The 16,789-nt window shown below is 45.1% G+C and overlaps 1 protein-coding gene across 1 annotated transcript in view; it reads right to left on the bottom strand.

Moving 5' to 3' along the window:
* Nucleotides 1-11,321, bottom strand: part of LOC110505832 (metastasis-associated protein MTA1) — a 74,608-nt gene extending 63,287 nt beyond the window's left edge. Inside the window, exons 1-4 of the mRNA XM_036962418.2 lie at nucleotides 11,138-11,321; nucleotides 10,955-11,045; nucleotides 1,150-1,217; nucleotides 89-182 (exon numbers count right to left, since the gene is read on the bottom strand). Coding sequence (XP_036818313.1) covers nucleotides 89-182; nucleotides 1,150-1,217; nucleotides 10,955-10,982 — 190 coding nt within the window. The 5' untranslated portion in view covers nucleotides 10,983-11,045; nucleotides 11,138-11,321. The remainder of the gene's footprint in view (nucleotides 1-88; nucleotides 183-1,149; nucleotides 1,218-10,954; nucleotides 11,046-11,137) is intronic.
* Nucleotides 11,322-16,789: the final 5,468 nt, after the last annotated feature.

Raw genomic sequence — 16,789 nt, 5'->3', positions numbered from 1 at the left:
CTGACATTCAATGTTGAACAGTCACAGTGGTTAGCTGGTGAAGAAATAGTGGATTCTGACTGAACAGTGAACCGTGCGTGTCACTCACGTGCGTGTTTGTCAGCGAGGGCGATGAGCGTTGAGGAGATGTCTCTGCGTCGGTAGAAACAGACCACTTTAGCCTCCACGTTTCCATTGGCCGTCTGTAAACAATACGGGACAGAGAGAGAGAGAACTGAAGACTGAGGGTTGCCATGGTAACTGACCACAATCCGCGCGCCTGCCACACCGTCATTGGTCACACACACACACACAGAGAGTGTCGAGTTGGAGTTCAGGTTTGCTTACGATATCAGAACGAACAGAAACTCTGGTGAAGTCTGGTGAGCAACAGTAGAACTAGGCTAGGTTATGTAATAACTATGCTATAAGAAGTCATTTACATGCCAGTGTTGATTGATCAAGGTGAGATGACTAATGATTTATGGTGTTAATCTCATCACCTTCTCAAACCATATTGGAGAAGATCCAAGGGCCCTCCCCTCTGACCTTCTCTTCCAATGCATTTTTTTTTTAGGAGTGGAAGAAAGAGGAAGGAAGGGAGACTATTTGAGACTATTTGGGAAAGAGCCACTGCTATGCCGGTCTGGGCAGACTGACAGTGGTGTGAGTGAGTACAGCAGCTTAGCTAGGCCTAGGGTCAGGTCTGTGTCCATCTATTAAAGGGACACTTCGGATTTTGGCAATGATTGGCACTTTATCTACTTCCTCAGAGTCAGATGAACTCGTGGATACCATTTGTATGTCTCTGTGTCCAGTATGAAGGAAGTAAGAGGTAGTTTTGTGAGTCAATGCTAACTATTATTAGCACAATGACTGGAAGTCTATGGGAAAGTCTATGGGAATCTGCTAGCATTGCGCTAGCGCTAGTTTGCAACTTCCTTCAAATGGCACACAGAAACATAAAAATGGTATCCACGAGGTCATCTGACTCTTGGGAAGTAGATACAAGGGCCAAAATCCCGAAGTGTCCCTTTAATCACAGCAGACAGACACTAGTCTCCAGTACTTTCAAACAGCCAAACATTGAGGACAGTTGGCACCTGTCTGGACTCGAGAGACTTTGCGCGCACACACACACACACACACACACACACACCACGGTCTCACCTTGTTGAGCTCTTCTATCCGCCGGATCAGCAGTGGGTTACTGGATGAGTTTTCAAAATAAACATAATCTGTGGAGGAAGAGGGAAGAAAGGAGGGAGAGAGAATGTCAGTACAGTGTCTTAACAAGGTTACTCTGTATATCCAACTGACAGACAGTGGCAACTGGATTCTCACTGAGTGGTTTAGCCCCTCTGACCAATGGATGACTTCAATAGCTTCTTGTACAGTAAATCAAAACACGTGCCGACCCACAATTCAATATCTTTTTCCTTTTTCCATTTCCAGCTCCCTCTACCTCAGTCTGTGCTCTTGACCCAGCTCCTTCTCTCCTATCCCCTCCCATTGCTCTCCTATCCCCTCCCATTGCTCTCCTATCCCCTCCCATTGCTCTCCTCCCCTCGCCCCCTGCTCTCCTCCCCTATCCCCTCACATTGCTCTCCTATCCCCTCACATTGCTCTCCTATCCCCTCCCATTGCTCTCCTATCCCCTCCCATTGCTCTCCTATCCCCTCCCATTGCTCTCCTATCCCCTCCCATTGCTCTCCTATCCCCTCCCATTGCTCTCCTATCCCCTCCCATTGCTCTCCTCCCCTCGCCCCCTGCTCTCCTCCCCTATCCCCTCCCTCTGCTCTCCTCCTCCTCTCCCCCTGCTCTCTCATCCCTCTCCCATCTGCCACTTCTCTCCCATCCATCCCCTGCTCTCCCATCCCCTCCCCACTTGCTCTCCCCTCCTCTCGCTCCCCTCCCCTCCCCTCTCCCCCATCCCCTCCCTCTGCTCTCCTCCTCCTCCTCCTCTCCCCCTGCTCTCTCATCCCTCTCCCCTCTGCCACTTCTCTCCCATCCATCCCCTGCTATCCCCTCCCCCTGCTCTATCTGCTCTCCCATCCCCCCTGCTCTCCCCTCTTGCTCTGCTCTCCCATCCCCTCCATCCCCTGCTCTCCCATCCCCCTGCTCTCCTATCCCCTCCACCCTGCTCTCCTACCCCAATGCTCTCCCCTCTCCCCCGTCCCCTCCCATTGTTCTACCCCTGCTCTCCCCTATCCCTTCTCCCCTGCTCTCCCATTGTTCTCCCCCTGCTCTCCCCTATCCCTTCTCCCCTGCTCTCCCATCCCTCCATCCAATGCTCTCCCATCCCCCTCCAATCCCTCCTGCTCTCCCATCCCCCCCCTTGCTCTCCCATCCCCCTCCAATCCCCCCCTGCTCTCCATCCCCCCTCTCATTGCCCCCCCTCCCTGCTCTCATATCCCCCCTCTCATTGCCCCCCCCTCCCCCTGTTCTCCTATCCCCACCACCCTGCTCTCCTACCACAATGCTCTCCCCTCCCCCACACCTCTCTCCCTGATCTTGGCCCAGCTCCAGGCCCATAGCAGCCTCAGTACTCAGCCTGACATCCCTTTAGGCCCTGGGTTTGGTAGGGTGCCTAGTCTTAACCCTGCATGCGTCTTGGCTAACGTCAGATTATCACACCGCACACTTGGTAGGCTGCCTGGAGCTAAACCCTCCCTCGTCTCCTCCTCTATTCCCCTACATCCATTCACTCTCATCCTCCTCCACCCCCCCCCCCCCCCAACCTCCACAGTCTACTCCCACCCCCTCAAATCTCCCCCCTCCACACTACCTAGTCGACCCCTTTCCAGGCCTCCCATTTTCATGCCTTGCAGCAAAAGTGGCTGTTGTGCCATGAACATAACAATTATAATTCCATTCTCCCGTCTGCCAATCACCCTGTTCCAAAGCACCTCTCACTCACATGGCTCTTTCAGATATCTCAATTCTTATTAGCCAATGCCCGTCACATGATCGGGTCCTTCTCACAGGCGTCGCAGCTCCGAAGTAGGCTACAAGTGAAGACAGATCGGGGAGGAAACGGAGCACATCCTTCTTATCAAATTCCAAGACGGTAGAAGAACTGTACACATTTACTTTTCGGAAGCAAACAAGATGAGTAACGAACAAGAAAAGCACTAGCCTGTCAATCTACTGTCCCCCATAGTACAAAAGTTGACCAATTCTATTGGTCAGCTTGTCATTCCGGGCGAGAAATAAATACTACAGAAAGACTGGGACAGTTGTGTGACGATAGATTCCAAATGAATAAACCCACTGTACATCAAAAACATTTTAAAAAACAATTACGCTGATGCCAACAGATCAGAACATTTAGCTTAAAATGTTGATAAGCTATTAGGCTATTTCTTCACATTATAAGCGCAGCAACTCGCACAAGCCAGTAAGCCATGTCTATAAGCACGAATGTTCCAAAATGCAATTAGCGGGAATACACCGGTTCTTCAAATTGCGCCGCAAATGAGAGCGGTTTCATAAATGCGAGATGAAAATCTCCTTTAGAAATGTAGAAAGAGAGAAGATGTAGAAATGCAACAACTAGCACAGGGTTGTTAATATCACTAGGACTGTGTCTTTGGCTGCTGGACAACAAAGGAGAAATACTGGTTTAAAATGGCATATGAGGAAGTGTTTATAAAACATTCCTATGGTCCGAACATGGTAATATATATATATTCCTATGGTCAGAACATGGTTATATATATATATATATATATCCAACTTTTGAACAATTGCATTTATGGTTAAATAGTTTTAAAAAATGATCAGTGCCTCTGCTCAGATTGCAAGGTGGGTAATGTGGTGCGGAACAGGCCTTTCTCTGCCATCTGAAAACAGTGGCGCTAGTAGTACAGAATCAAGCCTTAGATGTCCATGTTCATTATCCTGCATTCTAATTGTTAAACAAGACTGCTGTTTAGCCTGTGTGTGTGTATGCATCTGTAAATACATTTTAAAAAGTCTCATTAAAGTTTGGCTACATTTTCAGGCACCTTCCTCCTGCCAGTGTCAGTGTGGACATGAAAAACTGTAGCCAATTCCCATAGGCTATCACCTACCCTTTGACCTGTAGGCTAATTACTTATGTACACTTACATACACTTGTGTTTTTCGTAACAGAACAGCTAGTCTTTTTTAGGTTTTCAAATCTATTTCAAATTGGCAATTTTTGGTTAATGGTCTTGCCGGCATAGGGCCTTGCCCCTGAAAACCACATAATTCCAAGCCTGCCCCATTCCTCCAGTCCGAGTCTTCGTCTCGTCTGAGTAGGTCTCCACTCTCCCAGGAAGGGAGGAACACACACACACACACACACACACTTCAGGGTCCATGTAAACAAAGAGCGAGAGAAAGATGGGATGGGAAAGAGAGAGAGAGGGGCTCCTTGAAAAACAACATACAAGCAGAAAACTGTTATACAGCCAAAATACAGAACATGCTCCATGCAGACCAAACTGTCTGTCTGCCTACCCTCCTGCCATCTCAGCCTACATGTGCCCACAGCCAGCGTCTGCTACACCCACCCCTCCCCCACTGCCAGCCTCAGCCAATCACGGGCCCTCATTAACCGCTATGTCACAGTGCAGTCAAATATCCTCTGAGCCAATCATACCATGTTGCTGAGCTGAGACCCAAAGAGACAGTCAGCCCGCTCTGAGTGGAACCAAACCAGGCCAGAGTCAGACAGAAAGACAGACATGTAGAGAGACAGACAAACAGAGACGGAATGAGAAAGAGCTAGACAGACATCGACTGACAGATAAGCAGAAATAAGTAAATAAGTAAGCAATTAAAAACAGACAAAGACATGGGCATAGGGACTAGCGGGAGAAACAGACGAGAGGTAGAGAACATCCTCCCACGCAAGTCCAGTCCACACTTACACAGCGGTATGTTCTTGTGGAGAGGAGCAGACACCACAGGCCATATCAGGGTCAGTCACAGTGTGCAGGGATATGGTATGGGGGTTACTATGGCAATGGCAGGCAGGTAATTCAATCCCCCACTGAACCTATCACACTCTTCTTTTCCCACTTACTCTCCAACTCTCATATACACTCGGTCCATCCATCTCACTAAAATAGGTCCTGCGTTTCCTCTTATGAACAACAGCCAAACATACTATGATAACCTGTGCTGTCCGTGGCTGTTGGGAAATAGGTGGAGGCGATGCCTTCTATCAGAGACACACGGTGTCATGTTCTCTCTCTCTAGAACCTGCAGCAATCCTGCTGACAATCTATGCTGTGTGTTTACCACCTGTGTGATGGAGTCTGTTCGGCTCCATGGAGACGCAGTGTGTGTGTGTGTGTGTGTGTGTGTGTGTGTGTGTGTGTGTGTGTGTGTACAGTTGTGCCCACCTCTGTGTGGCCGCAGGTCATTTGTTTGTCACCTAACCATCACACAATATGTTACTGATCTGCTGAGGAAATGGTTTACAGTTATTTCTGCTGTTATATATCACATCTCTATCACGGTGACTGGCCGTCGGGGGACTTGTCACTGAAGACAGTGATGCTCTTTGTCCTAACAGTGTTCTTCATCGAAACATCGATCCCACCATGGGCTATCTCTGCATGACATGAAGCCTTTTCTGATGAGCCAATCCCATTTGTCAGGAAGATGCCATGTGACCGTGCCATGTTTTTTTTTTTCACAGGAGAGCCAATCCAACTAAACACTTAGTAGAGCTTGTTCAAGCAACTAGCTGGATCCTCTCCTGGCCTTTGATCCCAGGGCCTGAGACTACACGCCTACAGGGAAAGTAGGCATGATGGCAATTAGGTGATAATTTAGTGTGAGCCAAGAAAATAAGCTGAAGATGCCAGGTAGATAATGCTGATCAAGCAACTCTGGCTAACTCTCCTCTGATGTAAGGAGGAAGGGTACAATGGGTTTTGTTAAGGGTAATGTTCAGGGACACTCAATGCCCGGACAACTCATCTGTTTTGGATATTATGATGGTACGGGTAACTGTCAAAATAATGGAAACATTTAAGTAAATGAGGGATACAAAGTATATTGAAAGCAGGTGCTTCCACACAGGTATGGTTCCTAAGTTAATGAAGCAATTAACATCCAAACATGCTTTAGGATCATCTATAAAAATGCTGGGCAGGCCATTATTTTGACTACCATGGCCATGTCCCCATAGGATGACAATGTCCCCATCCACAGGGCACAAGTGGTCACTGAATGGTTTGATGAGCATGAAAACGATGTAAACCATTCGCAATGGCCGTCTCAGTCACCAGATCTCAACCCAATTGAACATGGCGCGTTTTCCACCACCATCAACAAAAACACATTTCTCGTGAAGAAGTGTCACATCCTTCCAATAGAGTTCCAGACATTGGTAGAATCTACACCACGTGCATTGAAGCTGTCCTGGCTCCTGGTGGCCCAATGCCATACTTATATGTTGGTGTTTTCTTTATTTTGGCAGTTACCTGTAGTTCACAATAATGATGTGTGACTAACATCCAATAACGACCATCCAGACTCTTGTTTTAAAAATGTTCCTTGGGTTTTGGAGGATAAAATGTTCAGGGTACCTAAACGCCAGAGGTGGCTCTCTCTCTCTCTCTCTCTGGAAGAGTGATGTACTAGAAAAGACAAATGATCTATTGGATGAGGGCCTCCCGGGTGGCGCAGTGGTCTAAGGCCTGATCTAATGGGGGAAACAAAGACATTAGGGCCACAACAACTCATGGGTCTCTTCTATACAGCAGCATGGGCCTGATCGCATGCAGACAGGCACAACAACACACACAATCCTCACCATTTCAACACAGTGCCTGAACCAAACCGTAGGCTATTTTTTTATGAAAGCTAGCTATCTTAACAGTGAGTTGTCTCACTTGTCTGAAAAACAACTTGTTCAGAACAGCCGACAGCCAGTTGACATGTATGAATAATAAGAGTGGGAAGACTAGGCTGTGTTGTTATATAGTATTGTCTCCTCCATGACTGGTCCCATTGACCCCATCTGTCACATTCACAATCTACAACTGGTGCTGCTGACACTGTTGTTGAGGTTATGGAATTTTGGATGACGGTTATTGGTCAGCAAAATGACCGTGGTCACCGTTAACAATTGTTTGAAAACATTTTTAAAAAAACAGAACAAAAATATAAAAGGCAACATGTAAAGTGTTTGTCCAATGTTTTATGAGCTGAAGTAAAAGATTCCAGAAATGTTACAGACGCACAAAGCTTATTTCTCTCAAAATGTTAGTGAGCATTTCTCCAATGCCAAGATAATCCATCCACCTGACAGGTGTGGCATATCAAGAAGATGATCATTACACACGTGCACCTTGTGCTGGGGACAATAAAAGGTCACTAAAAATGTGCAGTTGTGTCACAACACAATGCCACAGATGTCTCAATTGAGGGAGTGCGCAATTGGCCTGCTGACTGCAGGAATGTCCACTAGAGCTGTTGCCAGAGAATGTAATGTTCATTTCTCTACTCTAATCCGCCTCCATTGTAATTTTTGAGAATTTGGAAGTATGTCCAACCGGCCTCACAACCGCAGACCACATGTAACCACGCCCAGGACCTCCACATCCAGTTTTTCACCTGCGGGACCATCTGAGACCAGCCACCCGGACATCCGATGATACTGAGGAGTATTTCTGTCTGTAATAAAGCACTTCTGTGGGGGGAAAACTCCTGATTGGCTGGGCATGGATCCCATGTGGGTGGGCCTATGTCCTCCCAGGCCCCATCCATGACTGCGTCCCTGTCCAGTCAAGTGAAATTCATAGATTAGGCCCTAATGAATTTATTTAAATTGACTGATTTCCTTATATGAACTAACTCAGTAAAAGCAGACATTAGTTTTTTTTTTATATATATATATATATATATAGTGGGGCAAAAAAAGTATTTAGTCAGCCACCAATTGTGCAAGTTCTCCCACTTAAAAAGATGAGGACAAAATTAGAGAATGTTTTTTTCCAGAAAATCACATTGTAGGATTTTTTATGAATTTATTTGCAAATTATGGTGGAAAATAAGTATTTGGTCAATAACAAAAGTCTCTCAATACTTTGTTATATACCCTTTGTTGGCAATGACAGAGGTCAAACATTTTCTGTAAGTCTTCACAAGGTTTTTACACACTGTTGCTGGTATTCTGGCCCATTCCCCCATGCAGATCTCCTCTAGAGCAGTGATGTTTTGGGGCTGTTGCTGGGCGACACAGACTTTCATCTCCCTCCAAAGATGTTCTATGGGGTTGAGATCTGGAGACTGGCTAGGCCACTCCAGAACCTTGAAATGCTTCTTACGAAGCCACTCCTTAGTTGCCCGGGCGGTGTGTTTGGGATCATTGTCATGCTGAAAGACCCAGCCACGTTTCATCTTCAATGCCCTTGCTGATGGAAGGAGGATTTTACTCAAAATCTCATGATACATGGCCCCATTCATTCTTTCCTTTACACGGATCAGTCGTCCTGGTCCCTTTGCAGAAAAACAGCCCCAAAGCATGATGTTTCCACCCCCATGCTTCACAGTAGGTATGGTGTTCTTTGGATGCAACTCAGCATTCTTTGTCCTCCAAACACGACGAGTTGAGTTTTTACCAAAAAGTGCTATTTTGGTTTCATCTGACCATATGACATTCTCCCAATCTTCTTCTGGATCATCCAAATGCTCTCTAGCAAACTTCAGACGGGCCGGGACATGTACTGGCTTAAGCAGGGGGACACGTCTGGCACTGCAGGATTTGAGTCCCTGGCGACGTAGTGTGTTACTGGTGGTAGGCTTTGTTACTTTGGCCCCAGCTCTCTGCAGGTCATTCACTAGGTCCCCCCGTGTGGTTCTGGGATTTTTGCTCACCGTTCTTGTGATCATTTTGACCCCACGGGGTGAGATCTTGCGTGGAGATTATCAGTGGTCTTGTATGTCTTCCATTTCCTAATAATTGCTCCCACAGTTGATTTCTTCAAACCAAGCTGCTTACCTATTGCAGATTCAGTCTTCCCAGCCTGGTGCATGTCTACAATTTTGTTTCTGGTGTCCTTTAACAGCTCTTTAGTCTTGGCCATAGTGGAGTTTGGAGTGTGACTGTTTGAGGTTGTGGACAGGTGTCTTTTATACTGATAACAAGTTCAAACAGGTGCCATTAATACAGGTAACGAGTGGAGGACAGAGGAGCCTCTTAAAGAAGAAGTTACAGGTCTGTGAGAGCCAGAAATATTGCTTGTTTGTAGGTGACCAAATACTTATTTTCCACCATAATTTGCAAATAAATTCATTAAAAATCCTACAATTTTTTTTCTCATTTTGTCTGTCATAGTTGAAGTGTACCTATGATGAAAATTACAGGCCTCTCATCTTTTTAAGTGGGAGAACTTGCACAATTGGTGGCTGACTAAATACTTTTTTGCCCCACTGTATGTATTTATGTATGTATGTATATATATGTATGCAACAATTTCACTGAGTTACAGTTCATAAGAGATCAGTCAATTGAAATAAATAAATTAGGCCTTAATCTATTAAATCGATTTCACGACTGGGAATGCATCTGATACCTAAAAAAAAGGGCCTTAGGATTTCATTACGGTATTTTAGAGCATTCTAATTGCCATCGATAAAATGTAATTGTATTTGTTGTCCGTAGCTTATGCCTGCCCGTACCATAACCCCACCCGTGGGGCACTCTGTTCATGACGTCGACATCAGAAAAACACTCACCCATGACCACATACATGTGGTCTGCGGTTGTGATGCCTGTTGGACGTACTGCCAAATTCTCTAAAACGAAGTTGGAGGTGGCTTATGGTAGAGAAATTAACATCAAATTATCTGCCAACAGCTCTGATGGACATTCCTGCAGTCAGCATGACAATTGCACACTCCCTCAAAACTTGAGACATCTATTGTGTTGCGTGACAAAACTGCATATTTTAGAGTGGCCTTTTATTGTCCCCAACACAAGATGCACCTGTGTACTGACCAGGTTGTTTAATCAGCTTCTTGATATGCCATACCTGTCAGATGGATGGATTATCTTGGGAAAGGAGAAATGTAAACACGTTTGTTGACAAAATTTGAGAGAAATACACTATTTGTGCATATGGAACATTTCTGGGATCTTTTATTTCCATTTATGAAACCAACACTTTACACACACACACAGTTGTGGTCCAACAAACATTCACACTAGCTAACAAGCTTGGTTTAAAAACTGTGGCTTGACTAACGTGTGCCTACTAGATACAGTCACCAATTTGTTGTCAGACTCCTGTTCAAATGTATTGTAGGAGAGTGAAACACCTGACCCCAGTCTTCTAACTATAATCAATCCCCCAACACTAAAATATCCAGGTGAGTTGGATAGCTAGACTCTCAGGTAAATTAACTCAACCTGAACCTGAGTAGACTAAATTGTAATTTATTATAATTCTGAAAGGCACCTTATTTAAGTTAGCTAACTTCAGAGACCAGCAGTAGTCATCCTGCCCTGCCTCATAACACTCGTACCAGAGATGGTATTAAACTAATTTAATACTAATTCCTTTAAATTCTGACTCTCTCTATCCAGAGCCAAATAACATGTTAGCAACCTAGCTAGCTAACGTTTGGTAGCTGACTGGCAAGCCAAACTTTACTTTTAAAAGCGAATAGAGGTTGAACTATTTTAGTGAAAACAAATGCTGTTAGGCCTACCAAAGACGATCATATTGGTTTGTGTAACAACAATAGCGATACGGGATGGAAACAACAACAATAAAAACCCGGGGTCGATCCCTAGCGCTACGAGACTCCCCTTCATCACCATCCTCCTCCTCACACAGTCACCATCGTCTTCATCACTCTGACTGAAACACAAGGCGCTTTAGGAAATAAAAGGAAGGGTAAAAACATGCTGCAAATCCTGCGACGAACCGGACGAGCGCAACATAAAGGATACAAAATTGTCCCAAAATGTGTTCCCCCTTACCTCCAACCCGGTACATGTTCGCTGCCATGACTGCCCCGGGTCCTGGCGTCTCCAGGTAGGGTTAGCTGTCGCTGTGTTACCACTGCCGCCGCTGTGTGTTGGAAAATGGTGGATTGATCAATACGAAGCAAACTAGCCAAGAGATCTTAAAGAGACAGTACACGTTATTTCTCCAAAACCTACTTCTCTGGGGCTACTGTATTTTAATTGAGTCGGACTTGGGTAACCCGCGTAAAATTTGGATACGGTTGGTAACAAAGCGGTTTCCCCTGGAGGTCGGTGCAGGAGCGAGGAGTGGGCAGACGCTAAATCGGCGGAATTGGGAAGGGGAGGAGGGCACTTCAGCGTCACTGCCCTCTCACTACCCGCCTCCCTCACACAACACAACAATGCTGTTGCTGGTGTGACCTTGCTGGTTACTTACCTCAGACTCACTACTAGATGGAAAATGTATAAAGTATTCAATTGTTTAGCTGTTTGATTGAATTAAACTTTCATATGAGTAGACTACAATGGTTTTGTGTGGTCAATTCCTTTTAAATGTCTGTTAATCTCCCTTGGCCTCATTGCCCCATCATGTTCAAACGGAAGACAGAGGCGGAGATGGATAATGTTGTAGTCTTAGGCTACATTAACTATATATAACTACCTCTGTTTTCAATGTGTTTTTTATTACTATCAGACAAAGGAGAGTTTCAAATCACATTCATTCTCTTCATCATTCATTTGTTTTCTAAAGGATAAGAGTAAAACAGAATTAGGCAACACGTCCTGAACTGTCCTGAACTGCTAGGCCAACATTGACATCACACAACAGCTAATTCTGAACAGAATTGGGTAAAACGTCATTAGGAGATGTGCTGTTTAGGACAGTTTGATAAAATAGTTAGGTACCCACTACCCACACAGTCGTCTTTCTGGTTTGGACAGCTTCAATGATGCCTCATATAGAGAGTTGTGGTGTGTGATATGTCTGGGTCCAAGCAAGGAGATTATTACTATGAAAACATGTCAGAGGCCAGGGAGATAGACAGGCAGGAGGGAAGGCAGACCGAGACAGACACAGAGATGGACAGAAACAGTAACAGACAGACAGACAGACAGACAGGCAGACAGGCAGACAGGCAGGCAGGCAGGCAGGCAGGCAGGCAGACTGACAGACCAACACACCAGCAGAGAGGCAGAGAGAGCCAGACAGACAAAAAGACAGATGGACACAGAGAGACAGACCGACAGAGACACAGATAGATAGGGCATTTTATTGCAGAGATTGTCTCCTAGGTCTCTGGTTCTTCCTCTGATGGTGTACTGAATCTGTACTGTGTTTGGCGAGGTGGTTTTAAATGTAAATGGAGGTTTGGAGGAAGTCTGTGGTTAACATCTGATCTATATCATATGGAAACCTCAATTACTAAGCCAAGTGTATAGGGACCAAAATCTGCAGTCATGTGACCATGGTAAGCCAATCACAGGTCTCTATATATTTTTTTACCTCAAATGCACTCGCAGTGAAGTAGTTCTATGTAACAGTAGGCAGGTATAGTATTGTCTACTTGCACATTCAATATTAAGTAACATTGTGTGTGTGTGTGTTAGTGTGTTAGTGTGATCGCTTGTGTATGTGTGTGCTGTAGGTTGGCACTTCTATACATTTACTGACATTGTTGCCCAGTTTATTGGATTTACAACCAGACAGCATCCTCTTGTGACTACACTATCCTAGCCTGCATTCATCAACAGGATCTAATCCAAGACAATCTGCTCTCAAATCAAATGAAATTGTATTTGTCACATTCTTCGTTAACAGCAGGTGTAGACTAACAATGAAATGCTTACTTGCAGGCCCTTCCCAACAATGCAGAGATAGAGAAATAATAGAAAATGAATAACAAGTAATAATAAATGCACAATGAGTAATGCTATATACACGGTGTACCAGTAGCGAGGTGATGTGCAGGGGTATGAGGTAATTGAAGTATACAGTATATGTACATATAGGTAGGTTAAAAGTGACTAGGCAACAGGATAGATACTAAACAGTAGCAGCAGCGTATGTGATGAGTAAAAATGGTTAACTAACAGCTATTTGGTTAACTATTTAACTAACTATTTAGTAGTCTTATGGCTTGTTGGTTCCAGACTTTAGGACCGTCTGACACTGCCTGGTATAGAGGTCCTGGATTTCAGGGAGCTCAGCCCCAGTGATGTACTGGGCTTTACACAGTTGCCATCCCAAGTGGTGATGCAGCCAGTCAAGATGCTCTCAATGGTGCAGCTGTAGAACTTTGAGGATCTGAGGGCCCATGCCAAAACTTTTCAGCCTCCTGAGAGGGAAGAGCTGTTTTCATGCCCTCTTCACGACTCTGTTGGTTTGTGTGGACTGTAATAGATCCTTAGGGATGTGAACACAGAGGAACTTGAAACTCTCCACCCGCTCCAACACAGCCCTGTCGATGTGAATGGGGGCATGCTCGGCCCTCTGTTTCCTGTAGTCCACGATCAGCTCCTTTGTCTTCCTGACGTTTAGGGAGAGGTTGTTGCCATGGCCAGGTCACTGACCTCCTCCCTATAGGCTATCTCATCATCGTCGGTGATCAGGCCTAACACCGTTGTGTCGTCAGCAAACTTAATGATGGTTTTGGAGTCATGTGTTGTCACGCAGTCGTGGGTGTACATGGAGGGGACTAAGCACATACCCCTGAGGGGACCCCTCAACGTGGCGGATGTGTTGTTGCCTCCAGTATCCACCTGGGGGTGGCCCGTCAGGAATTCCAGAATTCAGTTGCAGAGAGAGGTGTTCAGTCCCAGGGTCCCTAGCTTAGTGATGAGCTTGGAGGACACTATGGTGTTGAACAATGAGCTGTAGTCAATGAACAGCATTCTCACATACAGTATATCACAAAAGTGAGTACACCCCTCACATTTTTGTAAATATTTGAGTGTATATTTTCATGTGACAACACTGAAGAAATGACACTTTGCTACAATGTAAAGTAGTGAGTGTACAGCTTGTATAACAGTGTACATTTGTTGTCCCCTCAAAATAACTCAACACACAGCCATTAATGTCTAAACCGCTGGCAACAAAAGTGAGTACACCCCTAAGTGAAAATATAATTTCTTCAGTGTTGTCACGTGAAAAGATATACTCAAATATTTACAAAAATGTGAGGGGTGTACTCACTTTTGTGATATACTGTAGGTGTTCCTCTTGTCCAGTTGGGATAGGGCAGTGTGGAGTGCAATAGAGAATGCATCATCTGTGGATCTGTTGGGGCGGTATGTGAGTAGGAGTGGGTCCAGGGTGTCTGTGATGATGGTGTTGATGTGAGACATGACCAGAATTTCAAAGCCTTTCATGGCTACAGATGTGTGCTATTGGGCGATAGTCAATGCTATTGGGCGATAGTCAATGGAAAAGGCTGATTTTTATGGAATATCTACATAGATATTGGAAAGAGGAGTGGGAGGCCCTGGTGCACAACTGAGCAAGAGGACAAGTACATTAGAGTGTTTAGTTTGAGAAACAGACAAGTCACAAGTTCTCAACCGGCAGCTTCATTAAATAGTACCCGCAAAACACCAGTCTCAACCTCAACAGTGAAGAGGCGACTCCGAGATGCTGGCCTTCTAGGCAGAGTTGCAAAGAAAAAGCCATATCTCAGAATGGCCAATAAAAATAAAAGATTAAGATGGGCAAAAGAACACAGACACTGGACAGAGGAACTCTGCCTAGAAGGCCGCATCCCCGAGTCGTCTCTTCACTGTTGATGTTGAGACTGGTGTTTTGCGGGTACTATTTAATGAAGCTGCCAGTTGAGGACTGTTTAATTACTGTGCTAGCTGTGCTAACATAATTGCAAAAGGGTTTTCTAATGATCAATGTAGTGTCTTAACACTTAGTACTTATTTATGTAATAAGAAAGACTCTGAATACAAGCAATTGAACTGGAGCTTCACATTTACTCAAACTAGTTTGTACCAGAATAACATAGAACAACACTGCGCATGACCAAGGGTGCTCCATCCTTAAAGGGGATCAGTAATTAACAGAACATAACAATCAATTAGCCTTTTAAAATGATAAACTTGGATTAGCTAACACAATGTGCCATTGGAACACAGGAGTGATGGCTGCTGATAATAGGCCTTTGTACACCTATGTAGATATTCCATTAAAGAATTAGACATTTCCAGCTACAATAGTCATTTACAATGTCTACACTGTATTTCTGATCAATTTGCTGTTATTTTAATGGATAAAAAATGGCCTTTTCTTTCAAAAACAAGTACCCCAAACTTTTGAACGGTAGTGTAGGTATTACAGAGTGGTTCAGAGAGAAGTTGAATATGTGAAGGAAGACACTTGCCAGCTGGTCAGCGCATGCTCTGGTAATCCGTCTGGCCCTGCTGCCTTGTGAATGTTAACCTGTTTAAAGGTCTTACTCACATCGGCTATGGAGAGCTTGGTCACACAGTCGCCCTGAACAGCTGGTGGTCTCATGCATGGTTCAGTGTTGCTTGCCTCGAAGTGAGCATAGAAGGCATTTAGCTCATCTGGTAGGCTCACGTCACTGGGCAGTTTGCGTCTGGGTTTCCTTTTATAATCCGTGATAGTTTGCAAGCCCTGCCACATCCGACGAGCGTCCGAGCCGGCGTAGTAGGATTCGATCTTAGACCTGTTTTGACGCTTTGCCTGTTTGATGGCTTGTCTGAGGTCGTAGCGGGAATTCTAATACGCATCTGGATTAGTGTCCCGCTCTTTGAAAGCGGCAGCTCTAGCCTATAACTTAGTTTGGATGTTGCCTGTAATCCATTGCTTCTGGTTGGGATATGTTCAGTCTGTGGGGACGACTTTGTCAATGTACTGATGTGGTAAACGCCTCAATGCCACCGGATGAATCCCAGAACATATTCCAGTCTGTGCTAGTGAAACAGTCCTGTAGGCAATTTGAACAAGACGAAAGTTTGTGTACATGTTTTGTGGGGAACTGGGAACTGTGAATATGAGTTCCTGCATCATGCTGTTTGTTTGCTTGGCTGCTCTCTGGCTGCTGTACAGATGCTGTCTTTGATTGCCTGGCTTCTCATCCAGATTGTTGTGATGTCAGAGCTCTGTACAATCCAGCTGTTTTCCCTAATGAACCACACTGAGTCAGGCAGTGACGTTTGATTGGCCAGAAAGATACTGCCCCCATTCCAGGTTGACTATATAACAGTCACTTTGTGCTCATCAACCAATGATTACATGCCACATCATCGGCTTCACAGTTTATATGTTTTGAGATCTGGCAGGTGACTGACGGTAAGATAGTCAGCCTGGAACTCAGCCTTGATGACCTCTCCCCTATCTCTCCTCTCCCCATAACCTTGTCTGTGACACGCTCACAGTCAGACAACTGCGAGAGACATAGGAGAAACAGAAGAAACATTCCAGTTGTCTGAGGATGAGGTTTTCTCTTTAATTTCCCGAGCCACAGCCTGTTCCCCCCCCGCGCCTGTATAGCGGAATCCCTACATCCAGATTATTGTTCCTCCACCATGCCTCACTCCATTCCTGTACTGGTGTGTGTGTGTGTGTGTGTGTGTGTGTGTGTGTGTGTGTGTGTGTGTGTGTGTGTGTGTGTGTGTGTGTGTGTGTGTGTGTGTGTGTGTGTGTGTGTGTGTGTGCTCTAACTCACGTAGAGGAAATGTATCATTCAATTACTGTGGAATATTATCTGTGGAATATCTCAGTGGGCGACAGATCTGTGGAATATCTCATTGGGCGACAGATCTGTGGAATATCTCAGTGGGCGACAGATCTGTGGAATATCTCAGTGGGCGACATATCTG

The sequence above is a fragment of the Oncorhynchus mykiss genome, chromosome 25 (assembly GCF_057628025.1).
Source record: "Oncorhynchus mykiss isolate SJ-2025 chromosome 25, ASM5762802v1, whole genome shotgun sequence".
Classification (NCBI taxonomy): domain Eukaryota; kingdom Metazoa; phylum Chordata; class Actinopteri; order Salmoniformes; family Salmonidae; genus Oncorhynchus; species Oncorhynchus mykiss.
The sequence above is the reverse complement of the archived record's forward strand: the minus strand, read 5'-3'. Positions and strand labels throughout refer to the sequence as shown.